Raw genomic sequence first — 18,831 nt, 5'->3', positions numbered from 1 at the left:
TCAAAAATAAAAAAAAAGTAGCTAAGAGCATTGATTTTAAAAATTGTAAAATGATATATTAGAAACCCAAAAATTTTCAAATAATAAATCAGTAAGGAAATCTGAGGTTAAGTTATTTCAATATGGAGAAATGCACAAGAGCTATCTGCCTAATGGCCCTTTTAATGAGAGAAACTGTGTTCACGTTACACATGGAGAAAATCAACTATGCAGCCAGTCCATTTTCCAGGTATTGAACCCTAGTCAAACTCCCAGCATTTAGTAATCTGAATAAAGCAATATTAAACTTGGATAAATATAATATTTCTGCAAATATTTTTCTTATCCAGTATCCAAACATTTTTATACTAAACATTCTCAAGGAATGTCCAAACTAACTTGTCATTTAGCCACCTCTTCACTGAGATTGTTTGTACCAGGTGCACCATAGATGCCACCAATATTACACATGCAAAAACAAAGATGCACAACTCATCCATGTCTTAGAGATTCAAACCTGGGTTCTAACAATATGGCTGATGGCTCCATTAACCATCATGTTAAACAGGCAGCATTTATTTTAAACTATTATATAAATTCCTTGTATGAAAATTACTAGGATTTTTTTTTTTTTAAACATATGTAAAGAAGTGAATCTAGGATGAGTTTTCAGAATAACACTGCTAAACATAATACATGAATGTTGGTTAGCTATTACACATTCTTTAAGTTATGTCTTGAGTACTATGTAGCAGGGAGGAAGATGTAACTGCAAAAAAGTTGATTCTTTAATATTCTAGACAGACTTCCGATTACTGAACACTGGTAGTTCGGTCAGAGGTTCGAATCCCGCGAATGGGCTGGCTGCATGGGTGTTTTCGTGGTTTTCCCCATGTGTAACGTGTATACGAGCCAGTTTCCCTTAGAAAGTTCTCCACGAAGGCATCCCTCCCCTTAGGCAGATAGCCCTAGTGTGCTTTGCCATAATTAAATACACCAGACTTCCGATTATGTCTTGAACACTTAAGTTGGAAATTTTTTTAGTGTTTTACCAATTTATTTATAAAAAAAACCACACATTTCAACAAATATTAAATGTAAAGCATACACTTTCTATTCATATTAAAATATTTCAAATATAAAATAAATCTATATCAGATTTCATGTAAATGATGGCTTCAGTTGACAGAGAAATACAGGAATATCAAAGCCAAGTTTCATTGTACTTCACCTGAAATTTAAACACTGACTGTAAGTTAGGTTTGCTCATTAAAATTGAAAAATTAAGCTCTGTGTTTAGAATTATTATATAAATCAAGATGCAAATATATTAAGGAAGGAGTATGATATACTGTGAATTTTTATTCCTTTTCAATTGAATGTGAAAAGAAAATTTATACCAAGATTTCTGTCTAGTTATGATTTTGACAGATTACTAAAATATTGATTCTAGTTTTTCTTAACCAAAATTAATCATTTTATATTTTCTGTGTTATTCCCATACCCAGGGCCAAGCAGAATTTAGGATGGTAAAATGCCTAGTGCTGGCCTTGCCCCTACACTCCTGAAACAAAGCAAGGTAGAAAACCACCATAAAACATTGTATAATTGAAAATTCATTGCAGTTGAGATAAACCTTCTTTTTCCTTCTGCTCCTTAATAGTTCCTTAAATTTTGAAGTACTATTAATAAAACTTCATTAAATTTTGTATTTCTTATCTGTATATGTGTGTGTGTTTATTGTTAATATATAGAAACGGCAGTATACAATTTATTACATATTTTCTTTAATGAAAGCTTCTTTTATAAGTATCTTCTGTTTCCTACTGAGACTTTCTGGAAAAGTTATATTGAATTCAATCACTAAATCTCCTCTAGCAGCCAAGCCTATGATTGGCATTCCCTCTCCTTTCAACAATAGTCTAAATTTAGGAGAAAAAAATTGAATATAATTATCAAAGAATGGAACAATTTTAATCTTAGAAATTAAAGTATTGAACTTGCAAGTTTCCTTTCTCTGCACATTCTTTTCTCTACACATTTTTTTTTTTTTTTTTTTTTTTATGTTAGATACCTTTCTAATTTGCAGAATACAAATTTTAAATAAGGCTTTTTTTATTATTAGATGAATGTGATTATCAAATATATTTGAAATGCGTGGTAGTATAAAAACAAATAAGTTTTTTAAATAAATTTCATTTTATTAAAAAATTGATTTGGAAAATTAATGCTAAGAAAATCTTATAAGACCATTAGTTTTTCAAAATAAAAATACAGTGCTGTACTAGTTAATATATTTTTAACTCAGCAAGAATTACTTTTGGCATTGAAAGTATTAACACTTTTTTCGTGCAATTTTATATCAAAATTTAAAATATATAACACTAACTACAGCTCCCGACTCAATCGATTGCTCTCGAAGCTCAACACACTCAAGATACCTTTTCAGCCAGTGGCTTCTGTTTAGCTCTTGGCTATTTATCCTGTTCATAAAAAACCTAAAACTGACAGTGAACATTTTGGCCTGAAATAAGACTATTGGCTATTTAAAAAATATTGAATTATTAGTCTATTATAGTATTAATTATTTGGTGCCTTGTCATACGACAATTAACTGGAATTAGATGTCTGCCATATGGGGATGGAAGCCTATACTAGAAATTTGGATTGAGAACTTCATAACTCTTTTCGCGTGTACATTTGTGATTGTTTCATTTTTAAATAAAAGTTACTCTATGACAAAATACTTTCTTCTACTCGTTCGGAAGAAAAAAAGTGGAATTCCCCCCTCCCTCCTTTTTTTTTGGGGGGGGGAGACTTTTTTTCTAATTTCATAGATGGTACTGGACCTACTAGTAAGTATACTGTATTACATATTGAATGTCGTTGATAATATCGAAAGACAATATCGAAGCTCAAGCCTTGATAGTGAAGCTTTGAGGTAATGTTCAATCTTCAATATAGTCTTCGAAGTTAGAGGATATGATATTTTTAAGACTAATGATCAAAAAGTATGTAAAAGACAAAAAGTGCAATACTTATTCAGCAAAGATAGTATTCAACACACTCCTGATTACTCAGTATGCTTTTGTTAGCGCGTGCGTAGTCGAAGAACACACTACAAAATAAACTTAGTATTAACATATCCGGTGCTGGATTCTTCCTCGTCGTCGTTAATGAGAAATAAACTCATTTCACATCTGAATATGCATAAATCCTCATTCATTCTCAAGGATCGGAACACCTAGAATCAAAGCAATCGACACTGGTCGTTTTTCTGTGACGTGTGGAAGTTCTACCCATTTCGAAAATGGAAATTGTGATCTAATGACTTATGACACTAAATGACAGGGATCTTTTACAAAAAAAAAATTAGTAAAGGGCAACGGATCATAGGTACTGAGTTCCTGAGAGTAAATAATGTGTTTAACAATTTAAAATGGAAAGCCGCAAGAAACAAGCCATACATTGTTTATTTTATTAGTTTGATGAAGACAATACTGCAAACAGAGCTTTCCGTTTATCAGATATAGAGAGAGGATAATAATGTATGTGACCGACAGTTTCAGAAATTGCGACATAGAGAGAGATGAGTTCCGTGGATGTTCATCAGTGGTTTCTGATAAGTTTTGGATCAAGTGTAGAACTTCAGCCGCACTCCAACCGTCCACATAATGCAGGAAACGTTTTTGAATGCACATATTAACAAGCGAGAGATGGATGCAAGTAGAATGCATCACGATGTTCCACGAGAGAGCTTCATACTAGCTTTATGCAAAACAGCCTGAGAAGAGAGTCGTTACATATGCTTCTTTGCTTTCTCGGTCCAGAAATAACCTTTTTGAAACGAATCGTAATGAAAGATGAGAAACTGGTATTCTACCGCAGTGTTAAGCATTGAAAGAATTGCAGAATTATGTTTTCAACCTCAAAAGGATAATGGCATCCCGAAAAGCATATGATGAAACTTGAAATAAAATCTAAAGAGATGTAGTTAACGATAAATACTAATTTCTGGTACTAACAATCGGACAGATTAAGAGAACTGGTATCTAAGCGCCCAACGTCAATTGCAAATGCTGTAATATTTCGTCATGATTCTAATTTCTTCATTTATCACTCAGTGAAATTTTAATGCACTTGGTTTTGAAATGTTACCTTCTTTAGACCATCAGACTACAATCTCATTCGATCATCAAATAATATCGATTTCTCTACATCTTCGGTAATGAAAATGATGTGAAAGCCACATTACAAGGCTTATTTTATTCAAAAATAGTCTAGTTTATGGATGTGGACAAACCTGTAACCAGATGTATGGCAAGAGATCATACAAATTGATAGTACTGGTAAGAAATCATAACAACTTTAAATCAAACTACGCCTTTCTTTTTCGATTGAAAAAACGGGTAGAACTTTTGCTCATGCCCCCTAAGATTTTGTCCTTTATAGTTTAATTTTCATTTTGAAAAGAGCAAGAATTAGAATTGAAGGATTAGATTTACCGATTGAGGAGATTGAGAAATAGCTGCCTTGTTATGTAAAAATATTACATCGTCAGTCAATGTAAATGAAAGCATTTGGTTGATAACTCCGTTTTTTGAGTGCCACACTTAAGACGTTTCTTTTTCGTGTCTTTTCTCAGCTTGCTCAGATTATCACTGTATAAAGCTGGCTTTTATAATCCCACTGGTAGAAAAAAGATTCTTATATCCACTCGCCTCCCCCCCCCCTCCAGTGTAGAAGAAAAAAAGAACTACCCACATGCTGTTCTTTCGCATTAGAGAATACTTTTCATTTCTAATTCCAAACCATCACCAATAGCGATTCTAGAATGAAATTAAGGATCTCTGATTTCTTGAAGCTGCCTAAGGAATCTTGCGCAATGTTACTGACAGTGATTTTCCTCCCATTAATTTTGACTAATAAAACGTAAAATAAGAAAATCCAGCAATCTTACAGGCATCAAGGATCATCCACGTAAGATGTTCAATAATTTCACGCATTTTTTTCAATAATTTGTAGTGTTGTGTTGAGTTAGCAGGAGTCCACAAGGGTACGACATAACTTTAACTGACATATGACAATCAATGAAGTTATACTGTATATCTTTTGCCCTAAAGCATTTTCTAAATTACTGCTGAACATTTAATTTGTAACAATGTTTATTACACATACGCTGCGATTTTATATCATCCATTTCTAAATACCGAAAAAATCGCATAGTTGGTAGAAGTGTTATGAATTAACCAAGGAATGCAGGCAGAGACCAAATTTAAATGATTAGATGTAATTTACACTACTGTATGTAAAAGTTCCTTTTCCCCGTCCTATTCTTAATCGCCGATTATCTAATAAGATATATGCACCAGAAAGTAGCTATTGAAAAATAAATATATGCTATTAAAAATATTATTAGGAATTTTTCTTATCTGAATTCATGTTAATCATCATTTTAAAAATATATTTTAACAGAATTTCAGACATAACTCGTATCGTTTGCTGGCAAAATAGTATATCGAAAAGCTATACCTAGAATCAGGTTTGATAACGTCAAAGATGGGAACATGCATCATTTTGCCGTCAAAAGTGGTAACGTCGATTGTGAATCCAGTGAGAGCATGCGCAAGATGAATGGTCTTCGTTATTACGAAGTTATGCCCTTCCAATTTAAATTCAGAATGCGGCTGCATCTCAGCTCTGAAGGTAACGTTGCCTGGTAACATGTTAGGTCCCGAAGTCCCGGCACCGTTGAAGTGAAAGCAGTTGCCATTTGTAGTGCCTGATGGAAGTACGTAGGCAAAAATCAGTCTGTTAAGAAAATTATGTAAAAATTTCCAACGAAATTAAATATGCCTTCCTGGATACAATAATAAAGCTTTGAATTAAAAACTTTGTAAAAAGCATATTACTTCTTTGTAATATGCTTTTCACAAAATAGAAAATAACGTTAGGGGAGGTTGTTTTTCGATTTATTTTAAGCATGTTTACGTAAGAATTTACTGGGAAGCACAACAAACACGCCACGGAACTTTTTCCGAAAATTTCGTTTACAATTTTGAAAAATCTTCGAAAAATATTTTGCATTCATATTTAATATTTTATTTCTCCATAGCTTTGGCAGATCGTACGCATAAGTGGAAGTCTTTTTTTTTTTTTTTTTTTTTTTTTTTACATGAGTGTGTAAGGGTGGGTTTTTTTTTTAATTATTATAATATTTTGCCTGGAGAATCTCTGAAATGTTTCAAAACTACAATATTATTAATAAATTTACTAAATGTACTACACTTATACCGTAGCATAATAAAGAAAACCTGTAAATATTAATTTGAATGGCCATCTGCCTTTAGTAAATATTAAACTTTATATTCAAAGCAATACTTGGATTATATATTTTTGGTGGATGGAGATGAAACACCAATCCTTCAACCTTTAGCTATAGCTTTTATCGAATTTCTTCTCGCAGCAAAAATTCTTTTCGGCTAATCGAAGAAATGCTTAGACTTGGAACCACTCAAGATAGTCAAAAATAAAAATGACCCCGGGTCTAAACCATATTTCCTTCTTATCTTAATTTCACAAAATTCGCGGTTTTTGAAGGGAAGAGAAATGATACGATAAATGGATAAAAACTTTAATTTTTAGTACGATTTATATACTTATTCATATGATTACAATAATATAAACACATTCTTTTTCCGATCAAAAATACATGTAACTTTACCATTCGATTTTATGTTATTCGTCACTGCATTAATTATTAAAATTTTAACATAACTTTATAACTGTGCTTTCTCCTCCCTTCCCAGGAAATGCATAGATATTTCAGATACGGTTTTCTATTTTTTTAATGAACTGTTTTGTTATGTGATTTATCTGTAAGAACTCTGTTTAGAAAATCGATTGAATATACCCTATACATTTTAGTGCTGTTAAGTTAGGATTGTGTATCCATACATCGCCAATAGATGGCGGTAGTGTTTGTAAAAAGAAACTGTGATGTCAATTATGTATATGTATCAGTTCGTCTTTGGTGTTCTTGAATAAATGTTGTGTGGAAGAACGCTCCTCTGTTTATTACTTTAACTGCGATCCAGTCTGATTTATTAGAGATTTACACATATTTTGTTTAAGTGCGAACTGAGAAATAATTTTATAATGGAGCTGATACAAGATTTTAATTGCTTTATTTTATAACCCTTTGTTGTTTTCAAAATAAAATCTGATCTTTCAATCATTCATCTGTATAATCATCCTTTGAATTAATTTCAAAGGATGCAAATTTCATTTCCTTCAATGCCAAAGTGTTTCATTCATGCGAGATTTTCTCAACTCTCGATTTCCTTTTACAGCACCAATGCTTTGCCGGAATTTAATGAATCCATCTTAGAGCGATGCTGCGAAATGAGGTTAAAAATGTATAATCTAATTTGTTATATTTTTTTGCTGATTTTGAAATTTAAAAAACATTTTAATCAGTTTTAGTTTGAGCTGGGAACTGTTTGCATTTCTTAGACGAGTGTAGATAATTAATATAAATTAGTACGCGCATAGTTTCTTTATATATTTGCAAAGTATACTCTCAATTTATCTCAATTCTATTATTGCTTACATGACAGAATTTCATACATCTAACGAGCAATTTATGTACGGTTCCCCTGTATCAGAAGTGGATTTTTTGAAATGCGTGTCGTCATCTGCTCTAAGTTCAAGTTACATACAATACGGAAAAGAAGGACAGATGGAAAGATAATGGTAGAACTGTAGTCTCAACTGCTTATCATATATTCTGTGAGGCATTTCCCATTAACATGCAGTAATGTGATACACGTTGTAACTCTGCCACACATAAAAAAAATAATAAATAAATAAATAAATAAAAAGAACCTTATCTTTATTTGAAACCTTGCTGAAAAATATAGCTGTTCTTAGGATTTCATCATAATCATATTTATAATTATATTATTCGGTTAAAAAAAATATAGCATAGCTATTTTTAACGGTATTCAGAAAATCAAAGTCTGTTCAACAGCTTAAAAATAAGTAATATTTTCAGTAATTTAAAAGTATCTTCAACACATATTCACTATCTAGGAGCTCTTTGCAAGAAATTCTGGAACTCTTTAATCTGAATTTACAGAATGAAAAGAAAATTCATATATTCCTTTAAACAGATAACTATGCGTACTAAGTAGTTTTAATAACCAATTTTTGATTATTTTTTATTTATTACTACTTAAGTTTTTATGACTGGCTATAATGATTACGTTTTCTCATATTAGAAATTTTACAAAATCCGGATGTTTACATGAGTTAATTTATCATCGCCATCTGATATTCATGAAATAGTACCCATAGAAATATAGGTGCTATTTTGTGAAATTCAGATCACTTCAAATATATGATTCAGGGAAGGGGGAAAAAGGGAGGCAATATTTCTATTACTTTTAAAGCAAAATACAGGTAGACAATTACTTAAGGAAAGTATAAAGGAATTCTGTGCGACTTAATGGGCATTCATTTTATCCAAGGCTTGTTTCATTTTTGTATTTACGTGATGAACAGATATAACCTTGATGGAATGCAACCTGGAATGTAATACTTTGGCTTCTAGCTTGATACCTAAAAGGTGTCATAAACTGGTTTCCTTATAGGGTTAAACAGTCAAGTCCATCAAAAAATCCAAAGCAATTTCATTTTTCCATAATGAAAAATACATTGTAACTTCAATCATTCATACCTGCAATGATCATTTTCCCACATGCATCGACTATTTTTCCCTATAAAGGCCTGTAAAAATAGCGTTATTTATTTTTGTTTGCATCATGCCGCGAACTAGGGATTTCACTTATAAAACGCGTTCTGGCTACATCATTTTCCATTTGGATTATTTGGATAAAAGAAATCGAAGCGAAATACGTATTTATTATTTACGTCACTTTTTCTTGAGATTACGAATTTAATAACACATAGTAATGCAGGAATGCACTGCACATAGCTGGCAGGAATGCATTGCACATAGCTGGCAGCTGTGCGTCCGCGTAAAAGGCATTTCAGAATGTTACTTTCAGAATGAATAAAAATAAACTTGCTGCACGCTGCAGCAAGTTTATTTAAGGCAGTGTTCATTCACTTATTTCAGCTAGAATTCAAGAGAGTTTCATGCTGAAAGTAACGCTGAAAGTAAGAGCTGTTTATGAATATTATGTTACTTATTCACAACTAGCGGAAATACCTGATGCCAGTCAAGTTAGATTGAGAGTAATGCATCTAACAACAGAGAGAACGATACAGCTGTAATTTTTAATTTTTATACATTTAATTCTAATATTAAAATTGTATTTAACCGTAATAACTAATTTTGCTTGTATTTTACAGTGATTATTTTTTAAAATTATTTTTAGTTCTGCGTAAGATTTTTTTATTTACGGTTAATTTAATTTATTAGCTCGAAGCGGCATTTCGCGCTGTTTCACTATAAATGTCCGTGTCTCCTTGCAAATTGTTGTTACCAAATATTATCGCCCTGTATTATATTTAAAGAAATTAAATAATGAAGAATCTGCATGAATACATGTATGTTTCTCGCACTGTGACAAAAACGACGGTATCTAGAGCCATCAAATTTTGAAAAATGTAATCCTGCACCCGAACATGGGCATCTGGACGGCCGAATTTCGAATTTGTTTTATTACCTATTTCATATTTTGTAAAACTTTAAAGGATTTTTGATTAACCAATTCAACGATTTTAAAGCGAGCAATGGCAACACTGCACGGAAAATAACATTTTTATCTCCAGTGTGGAAATTCTAAAGATATGCTGTTTTCAAATGTTATGTTTCAAATGTGTTTTACGGGCGAAGAACATGATATTCAATAAATATAGGTAACACACAAAAGGTTTCTTTTGAGCTTAATATAAAGTCTGTGTGCTTCTAGATTTTATCTTTTTTTTTTTTTTTTTTTTTTTCTTCATTACACTCAGAAAATTTTAGGCTTCAAATTTTATAAATTACTAAAATAAATAATCCACTTTAATGTTAATAATTTAATGATGATATAATCAAATAAATAATCGTTTTGTAATGTTACTATAGTTTTGAAAACTACTGCCTGAAAATGTTCATTAATTTTTTTTAAAAAAATTATCAGATCTTGTTTAACTTTACCTTATTTCTTTCAATTAATCACGTGCTATCAATCTTATCTAATTTTACTTTATTTTTACGCAAAATTAAGTTCATAAATTTTGTGCTTAGACTTTTTACCTTTTTATCAATGTAAAGATGTTTGTACAAGAATTACGCGTGAAAACAATGCGCGAAATGCAGTAAAAAGTGCTTTAATAAGATGTATTAAATCCTATTTGAAAAAAACTGTGACTTTCATAATCTCATTACTATACAAAGTATCACATTTAATAATTATAAACAGTTAGAACTTAGCTATGTGAAACAAACGCTTTAGGTTTCAGTTTTAAAGTAAACCAGATCGTCCCTACTCTTTCTTGCGCACATGTCGGTGACGCGCGCCTCGCCCTTCTCACATGTCTAAACTAATCAGAACGAGCCTAAAATTTTATCGTGACGAGGAGCAGAAGACAGCGTCTGTTTTTGGCAAGAGCCTTGGATACCATATAGGTGACAGTACTATTTTGCCAAGTTCCACCCATGGACCTTATAAGAAATAGACTAACCCAAATGGGTTTTCTCACTCGTCTGAAGCGTTCCCGGCTGTCACCTTGATCACATCCGGAGGAGTAGGGACGATTTGCAGAAATTTGGCAGTGGTTACCTATTGCAGCGCGTATAATTGTCAAGAAAAAGCTGCCTGTAGCGCCTCATTTCACAAATTAGAATTTTTACATATTTTTATTTTTGAAATTGAGATTGATTTTTAAAAATTTAGCATATTTATCAAGCATAATTAACGTTCCAAATAATTATAAAGCTATTGCATGCTTTCAGGCCCGGATATTTTTTTAGCTTTTCCTATGCTGTAAAGAAATTTGTAACTACTTCTTTTAGAGAATAATATTTTAAATCTGAACTAAAAGAAAATTTCAAACAAGCAATTTTCTCTTGCAATTTTTATGCTTTTTATTGGTGTAAATAAGTAAAAAATATTTAAATATTTAAAAACGAATTTTTGAAAGTTTTGTTTAAAATTCTAAATTGTGCTGCTTTTTTAAAATTATAGATGAGTATTATAGCACAATTTCTATAAAGGAATTTTATTTCAATTATATTTCATAATACATCATAGTGATAAACACTTTTGACTCCTTAAAAATTTTTATACATTTAATTCTAATATTAAAATTGTATTTAACTGTAATAATTAATTTTGATTGTATTTTATAGTGATTATTTTTTCTAATTTATTTTTAGTTCTGGAGAAGATTTTTTTTATTTACTGTTAATTTAATTTATTAGCCCAAAGGGGAGGTAGCCTAGAAAGGCTGTTAGTTTCCAAGCGGCATTTTGCGCTGTTTTACTATAAATGTTCGTGTCTCCTTGCAAATTGTTGTTACCAAATATTATGGCCCTGTATTATAATTAAAGAAATAAAATAATGAAGTATGTGCATACATGTATACATGTATGCTGAATCATGTATGTTTCTCGCACTGTGACAAAAACGACAGTATCTAGAGCCATCAAATTTTGAATAATGTGAGCCTCCACCGAAACATGGGCATCTGGACGGCCGAATTTCGAATTTGTTTTAATCTATTTCATATTTTCTAAAACTTTAACGGATTTTTGATTAACAAACTCAACGAGTCCAGAGCGAGCACTGTACGGAAAATAACAGTTTTATCTCCAGTGCGCAAATTCTAAAGTTTTCAAATGTATGTGGTTTACGGGCGACGAACATGATATTCAATAAATATAGGTAACACACAAAACGTTAAAAAAAGGTTCCTTTTGGGCGTAATATAAAATCTTAGTGCTTCCAAATTTTATTTTACTTTTTGTTTTTTACCTTCATTACACTCAGCAAATTTTATGCTCCGAATTTTATAAATTACTAAAATAAATATTCCACTTTAATGTTAATAAGTTAATGATGATTGTTTTGTAATGTTGACTCCATCTTACTTCCTACCTCCATGGCAAAAAAGACACTATACATTTGCAGGATCCATGCCTTCTTCGCGATTCGAGCCCTAGCCTTTCCGTATGGTAGTCAAAGTCACTAACCACTATCCCGCTGGGCGGCACATAAAAGTAAAGTTCATTCAGGTATGCTTGTTTTTATAAAAAAATCAAAGTCAAAATTTCAATTTTTATGCTTAGAGTTTAATGAGTATTGTACTTACTTCCTCAATAAAATGTAATTTTAGTCATAAAAAAAGACTGTTTTGAAATGGAAGTATCACTCACCCGAAACGTGTTCTTAACATACATATTTTGGTTGGTTTTGACCAGCAGCTAAAAAATTTTATGTTTGTTTTTATAATCATAAGAATTAGAATTTTAATTTTTATGTTTAAAGTTTAAAGCGTATGGTTATTATTTCCTCAATAAAGTTTATCTTATTATTCATTAAATAAAAAAAGACTTTTAAAATGAAAATATCACTGACCCTAAACGCGTTTTTAATATACACATTTTAGTTGATTTTGACCCGCAGATAAAAAAGGTTGCCGATGTCTTTATAAGGTATTTCTCCCGCCTTCTTAACGAGCCTCGTGGTGTAGCGGTCTGCACGCTCAGCGCGTAATCGAGAGGTCCGTGGTTCGATTCCCGGCGTAGGCGTTGCTAATTTTTCATGACTCCTGCTTCCAAAAAATACTTAATGTCTCTACTAGAGTGGCGCCCGAACTAAAAGAGTGTTGGATTCTCCTCACCCAGGATGTGGCGATTGGGTCCCCTAAAAACCCCAGTCGTTCTTTAAAAAGGGGAGTATATAAGGTATTTCTCCCGCCTTCTTAACGAGCCTTCGTGGTGCACGCTCTGCGCGTAATTGAGAGGTCCGCGGTTCGATTCCCGGCGAAGGCGTTGCTAATTTTTCATGACTCTTGCTTCCAAAAAATATCTAATGTCTCTACAGTCTTACTTAACTTTATGACCTCTTGCAGGATGCAATTTTAATATTTGACAGCCAAAAGAACAAATTTATGTTGCTTTCATATCTATTTAGTACGGATAATATCTTGAGATGATCACTTCCCATATACGACCATCTCTAAAAAGTGATCAGTAATTTTAAGAACATTAATTAAACATTGGTATAACTAATCGTAATATTGTTCTCTAAGAAGATTGCTCTCTAACACGTCAGAGACCATGAGATATATTCATTCTGAATTGCCAAAAACACCTTAATTTCGGTATCAAACTAACAAAATTTCAAGAACAACAGAAATTAAAAAGTATAATTTTAACAGAAAAACTACTATTTTTTAATGGAAAATGTTTTTTTCATACAATCCTAAAATATAAATTTGACTCTTATTTATATTCTCTGCGTAACTTAACCTTACACGCTCGTTTGTGATGAAACTTAGAATACCAAAACATTTTAAATAATTCGTAAAATAAAACACTTAATAATTTGTACATTCCTGAACTCTTCATATTTTTTTTTTTTTTTTTTTTTTTTTTTCCCTATCTGCAATAATGTGATAAACTGGCTACAACAGTTCCAATCGCTAATAAAATAGTATGATTTCATGAACATTTACGACTTGGTCTTTTATCATCCAATAACCGTTAAATCATTGATATTCTATGTTAAGACGCGCATGGCACTGAAAAAAGTAAGCCAGGGAGTTAAAAAGAATGCTTCAAATGAATAAAAACTGTTATCAGTAGTAAAACAATTCATTACGATCAAGATGCTTCATAAAATATCGGTATGTTTACGCTGGAAAGGCAAATTGCAAATTCTCGATGACTTTTGATCCTGGAACTTCTTGATCTTGGATGACGGGAATAATTTTTGTATACGTTCTAAATTCTGTTAAATTAAAAATTTAAGTCGTAATCTAAATTCAGTTAAAAATTTAAGTTGTAATTTAATAAATAATACGATTGTTTCTTCAAGTTCAAATTGCTTAAAAAAATGTGTAACCAAAAGTGAAAATCAAATGAGCAAATTTTATTGATGAATAGTGATGTCTATTTAAAATTACTAAACTAAATTATACAATTAAAGGTTTTGTAGTTATCTCCCCTTTTATACATAAGACCTGTTTTGCGAAATTTAGAGATAAAATAAATCATTTCCTGATATTTTTAAAAATGATTCCTTAATATTCATAGTGTTGTTTGTTGGTAATCCAGCTTTAAGAAACCAAGTCTTTTAACATACTCCAAGAGTGTAAGCTAGGATAAATCCATTATGCAAATCTATAATCCCCATTACCGATATATACGTCTACTCTGAGACAACCACATTTTCAGACCAAAGTTGTCTGGAAACATGAGTGGCAGTCTTAGGACTCAATAGATAAAAGAAAATCACCCCTCTTTTTTGTGCTTTCGTCTTCGTAAACGTCATAATTATCTGAGCTACAGTTATCTGTTTAAACAGAATATTTTTACATGATTCTACGTAGCATTTATTTATATTTAATAATAAAAAGCTGACATCTGAATAATATTTTTAACATGATGAAATTTCACTTTCCTTAATAAATTTATTTTAACATAATTTTTTTATTTTAACTTTTTAAAAATGGATCAAACAATCAAAATCAAACTTTATCTAGAAATCAACTAAGCTATTAATTAAATTCATCATGTTTTTTTTTTTTTTTTTTTTTTTTGTTGTTGTTGTTGTTTTGTTTTTTTAAAGGATTATATTATCTGACGCTACTATATATATGTAGTATAGTGGGTTTATACACACTAACAGTCCATTTTTCTCAAATTTATAACAAATTTCTTTCATTTCTTGGCTCTACTGTAGAATTGGGTGCCCCTTCGATTAGCGACAATTTTTTTGTAAAATTCTGGCGATGAAATCTCATTTCTGGTTACCATGATAGTTTAACTTTGCTTTAGCCTCCTGATTTTTTTTAAATAAAAATAGATTGATGTGTACATGGTCAAATTTAAAGCAGTGCGAAATGCCTAGTTTGTGCAATTCTGGGATGTTTTTTTAAGTGAAAACAGATCGATGTGTACATAGACACAGAGTTTATGCAATTCTTTGACTTCTTATTTTGGTTTTGTGTAGGGGCCATCTTGAAATTGTGTCTGCCTGGCGCCGCTCTTGGCGTCAAAAAAAAAAAAATCGCCAAAAAACAAGGGGCACCCGATTGTAAACTTTTACCCATTTCTTACAAATTTAACGACTTAGTGATATTCGCGTACTAAATTCGTTACTGTATAACACTTCATTTAAGAAATATAGTACGTAAGTTCCAAAAACATTGAAATAGGAATTAATAATATTTTTGCAAAAATGTACGTATTAATACTTACTTATATAACCAGTTCAAATTTTCATAAACGCACTTTTTGCACTGGTGCAGATAAGGCACAATTAAAAAACAGCATTTGCATACAATACTTTATGAAGAATTATATTCTTAAGATTTCAAATTTCGTTTTAAAAGGATGATCCAGGAAATTTTTATACATAAAAAATCAAATACTTGAATAATTTTGTTGCTTTTCATATAATTCTTTCCTAACAACTATGATTTGAGAGATTTCATAGCTAAATTAAGTATGATATTATTAGCAAGTTCTGGGTAATCCTTCAGAAAGGAAAGCCATTCATCTGATTTCATTACTTTAACGGCGTTGTCAAGGATTAACTGAATAGAAGCTTCTTTAAGAGCTTCATCTTCATGCAGGTTTGCAACGGTTAAAACTCCTAATGCCATGTCAGTCGTCAAATTAGAACATAAAAATTTTGAGCATATCCTTTTCAGTTTTGGGACTGCATATTTATCAGCAGCCACAAAGAGGGCCAAACATGTTTGAGATGTCAACTCGCTGGTTTCGTCAGTATAGAGGTAACGCAGCAACAACGAAATCACCTCACTGGAAAAATCCTCTATAACAATTCGGTTTTGGATTTTTTCCACTGTATCGTGCTCAAACATTGCAGCAAAAACTGGAGAACGAGCACCTAAAATAGCTCGATGGGCTTGGAAATCTGTTCCATGAACAGTGAGAGTAACATCGGTAAATTTCTGGTTGTCCAGAAGATTCTTGAAATCGCGAGTTAAATCGCCAATACCGTCAGTTTCTTGAATAAACTGTTTAATAGACGGCTGTGTCACGTTGTCTTTTGGACATTGATTGGTCTCGCTTACTATTTCTTCAACGTCCATCGCGCAATGAATGGTCAAAGTTCCCTTGCGAAGAAAAATGAGCTGATGCTTATCGAAAATACTGCGTTCGAAAGCCGCATATACTCTACTGCATTCTTTCATAGTTCGTTCGCACGTATGATGAAGTCTGTCTCTCGTGTCCAGTAACGAAAATGACACTTTTATCGTAATGTCTTCCTCTTTTTTTATTTTAATTTCGTCCGTCGGTATTCTACATAAACAAACACCGAACTGCTGGGCAAAATTCATTTTATCTGGGTCAGAAGACAGCAATAAACAAAACTTGGCGTTCGGAACAGGTCGGAAAGTGAAGAAATCACTTCTCGCATTCTTTTTGTCATTGATAATTACGGAGCAATGCACGTTCCATCTAAATACGTCTTTCCTAGTGAGCACACCACATTTGCTGAAGCAGCTGACATCTTGCAAATCGCTATCCACTTCTTCAGGATCCATCGCAATAATCTGCCACTAAAGCCTCTAACGACGACAGATACTGTTTTAAGAAATTTCAGGCTCTAGCTCGCGCACTAACGCTCCAGTCCACCCGTTTCCCTGATCCAAGGACGGTCAAGTGTCATCCAGCGCAGAGAATTACGTAAACATGATAAACAGCAACCTTGGTTGGCAGCAGGTTTAATTTCAGCTGATCGGGATATGACGTAGCTGCAAGCGGGCTCTTTCGTTTTAACACTTTTTTTTTTTTTTTTTTTTTTTTGGAAGGGGAGGGGGATTGAGTAAAACTAGAATATCATATTACGATATGCGACGTAAAAAAAAAAAAAGAGCGTCTCATTTAGCGCAGCGTGTTATCTCTTTCAGTTGCATCGAATAACTTGCTTCTGTTAAATTTTCGCCGATGCTGCTGCTAAGTGTTTGCAAAATCTGTTCCTCTCAGTTCGTTGAGTTTACAATTTGATAGCAGTTTTGCTGAATACAGAGACCGCTTTTCCTGATCAAAAGAAACTCCAAGAAATAATTTAATCAAATGACGTATATCTTCTTAATCTTGCCGATGCCTCTGATATGTTTCCATAAGTCTCCTGCCGCTCCAGTCATACACAATTCGGTATCAGTACTCTTGAATCACGATAAATTGTTAAGACATAGTTCATGTTTTTTCTACGAAATGTAAATATTAACTTAGAGAACGAAGTTGCTTGTTTTGTAATGAAAAAGATTTCATGTCCCGCTTTTATTGCTTTTGAATGAATTTTGTTACCAGTGTGTTTAAAATAACTTGCTAACGCATGTTTAATAAAGGTGGTCAAATAAATATTAATACAAAATATATTAATACTTCATAGAGTTATTATAAAATATAATTATATTATCAGAATAAATTTAACAAATTTTATGAAAATGATGCTATTTTTCTACTGAACGGAAAGTGCTCTGAATTTCAGCACTTTCCGTGACTTGAAATATTCTCTGTGTGTGCTGAGATACTTTGTGCTTGCTTATAAAGCGCAAATCGTTTGTTTAAGCTTTTTTTTACATTTTTTGATGGCCCGTTACTGTTCAAATACCATGTGACATATTTTTCGCAAAGCTAATGTGGCTCTAATGTATAGCTTAATAGGGACAATTATAATATATAGCTTAATAGGACTGCGCTCCAAACTGAATATCCGAACTAAATATATAAGGTATTTTCACCCTGCTTCCAGCATGCCTTCGTGTTAGCAAAGCGCGTATTCGAGAGGTCCAGGTTCGAGTCCCGGCGAGGGCATTGCTCCTTTTTCATGTCTCCTGCTTCAACAAAACTTTATGACTATACAAACAATAACTCTATCTAACTCTCATTAAGTCAGTTCTCATGTACGCTGTACCAGTCTGAAAAATGAAAGAAAATAGAGTAAGTAAGGCTCCAAAGTAAGGGTGTATGTATGATATCATACTCAAAGCTCTGTGTTTATTAGAAACACACAAACTCCTAGTGAGATGAAAATTCTAAACATCCGTGATTTCATATTGACTACAGCGAATAGTTTCAACTAGCTGGCCTAGTGGACTACTACCTTACACTAGATAATTCAGCTAAATTTCCTCAAAATATTCACCCTCTAGAGAAATAGTAATTAGTTATGATACATTATCTGTTTGTATGCATTACATTTACATAATAATGTTATAAAGTACTTTCTCCCTCCCTTCCGCATGTCTTACTGGTGCAACTGGAAGCACACTCAACGCGTATTCCGGAGGTCCGGAGTTCGAATCCCGGCGATTTCTTCAGTTTCCTCACATCGAAAAATTCTGAAAGACAAGTGAAAAGAGGGTACACAATAATTCGTTACCAGCAGGATTTAGAGAATGTGTTCCCCAATCACTCTTTATAAGATACTTTCTGCCCCCTTTCCACATAACTTCATGGTGTAACTAAGCACGCTCCACGCACACTCGACGCATGCCGGGATTCGAATCCCGCCGAGGGTATTCCACATATTTCACGTTCTGTCATTGATATAACTTCATGATTTGACAGTGCTTTTATTTTCACTTGTTAGGAAATTTTTGTACTCAGTAATATTCAAGTATTAATTGTTT

General features: G+C 32.3%; 2 protein-coding genes across 3 annotated transcripts in view; both read right to left on the bottom strand.

The window, feature by feature from the left end:
• Positions 1–1,744: 1,744 nt before the first annotated feature.
• The window catches only part of LOC118198102 (dnaJ homolog subfamily B member 13-like), a 30,877-nt gene continuing 13,790 nt past the window's right edge, over positions 1,745–18,831 (bottom strand). Inside the window, exons 4-5 of one of the 2 annotated variants that reach the window (XM_035369698.2) lie at positions 5,512–5,761; positions 1,745–1,901 (exon numbers count right to left, since the gene is read on the bottom strand). In XM_035369698.2, coding sequence (XP_035225589.1) covers positions 1,754–1,901; positions 5,512–5,761 — 398 coding nt within the window. In that variant the 3' untranslated portion in view covers positions 1,745–1,753. The remainder of the gene's footprint in view (positions 1,902–5,511; positions 5,762–18,831) is intronic. The other variant, XM_035369699.2, reaches the window with a different exon arrangement.
• LOC118198101 (protein roadkill-like) lies at positions 15,507–16,973 on the bottom strand. Its single transcript, XM_035369697.2, has one exon. The coding sequence runs from the start codon at positions 16,735–16,737 to the stop codon at positions 15,637–15,639; it is 1,101 nt and encodes a 366-aa protein (XP_035225588.2). The 5' UTR covers positions 16,738–16,973; the 3' UTR covers positions 15,507–15,636.

The sequence above is a fragment of the Stegodyphus dumicola genome, chromosome 9 (assembly GCF_044657685.1).
Source record: "Stegodyphus dumicola isolate Sdum_Otavi_A_Nest chromosome 9, ASM4465768v1".
NCBI lineage: Eukaryota > Metazoa > Arthropoda > Arachnida > Araneae > Eresidae > Stegodyphus > Stegodyphus dumicola.
The sequence above is the reverse complement of the archived record's forward strand: the minus strand, read 5'-3'. Positions and strand labels throughout refer to the sequence as shown.

Coding starts and splice junctions, on each gene's coding strand:
- LOC118198101 (XM_035369697.2), bottom strand. CDS start 16,737: ATGGATCCTGAAGAAGTGGATAGCGATTTGCAAGATGTCAGCTGCTTC.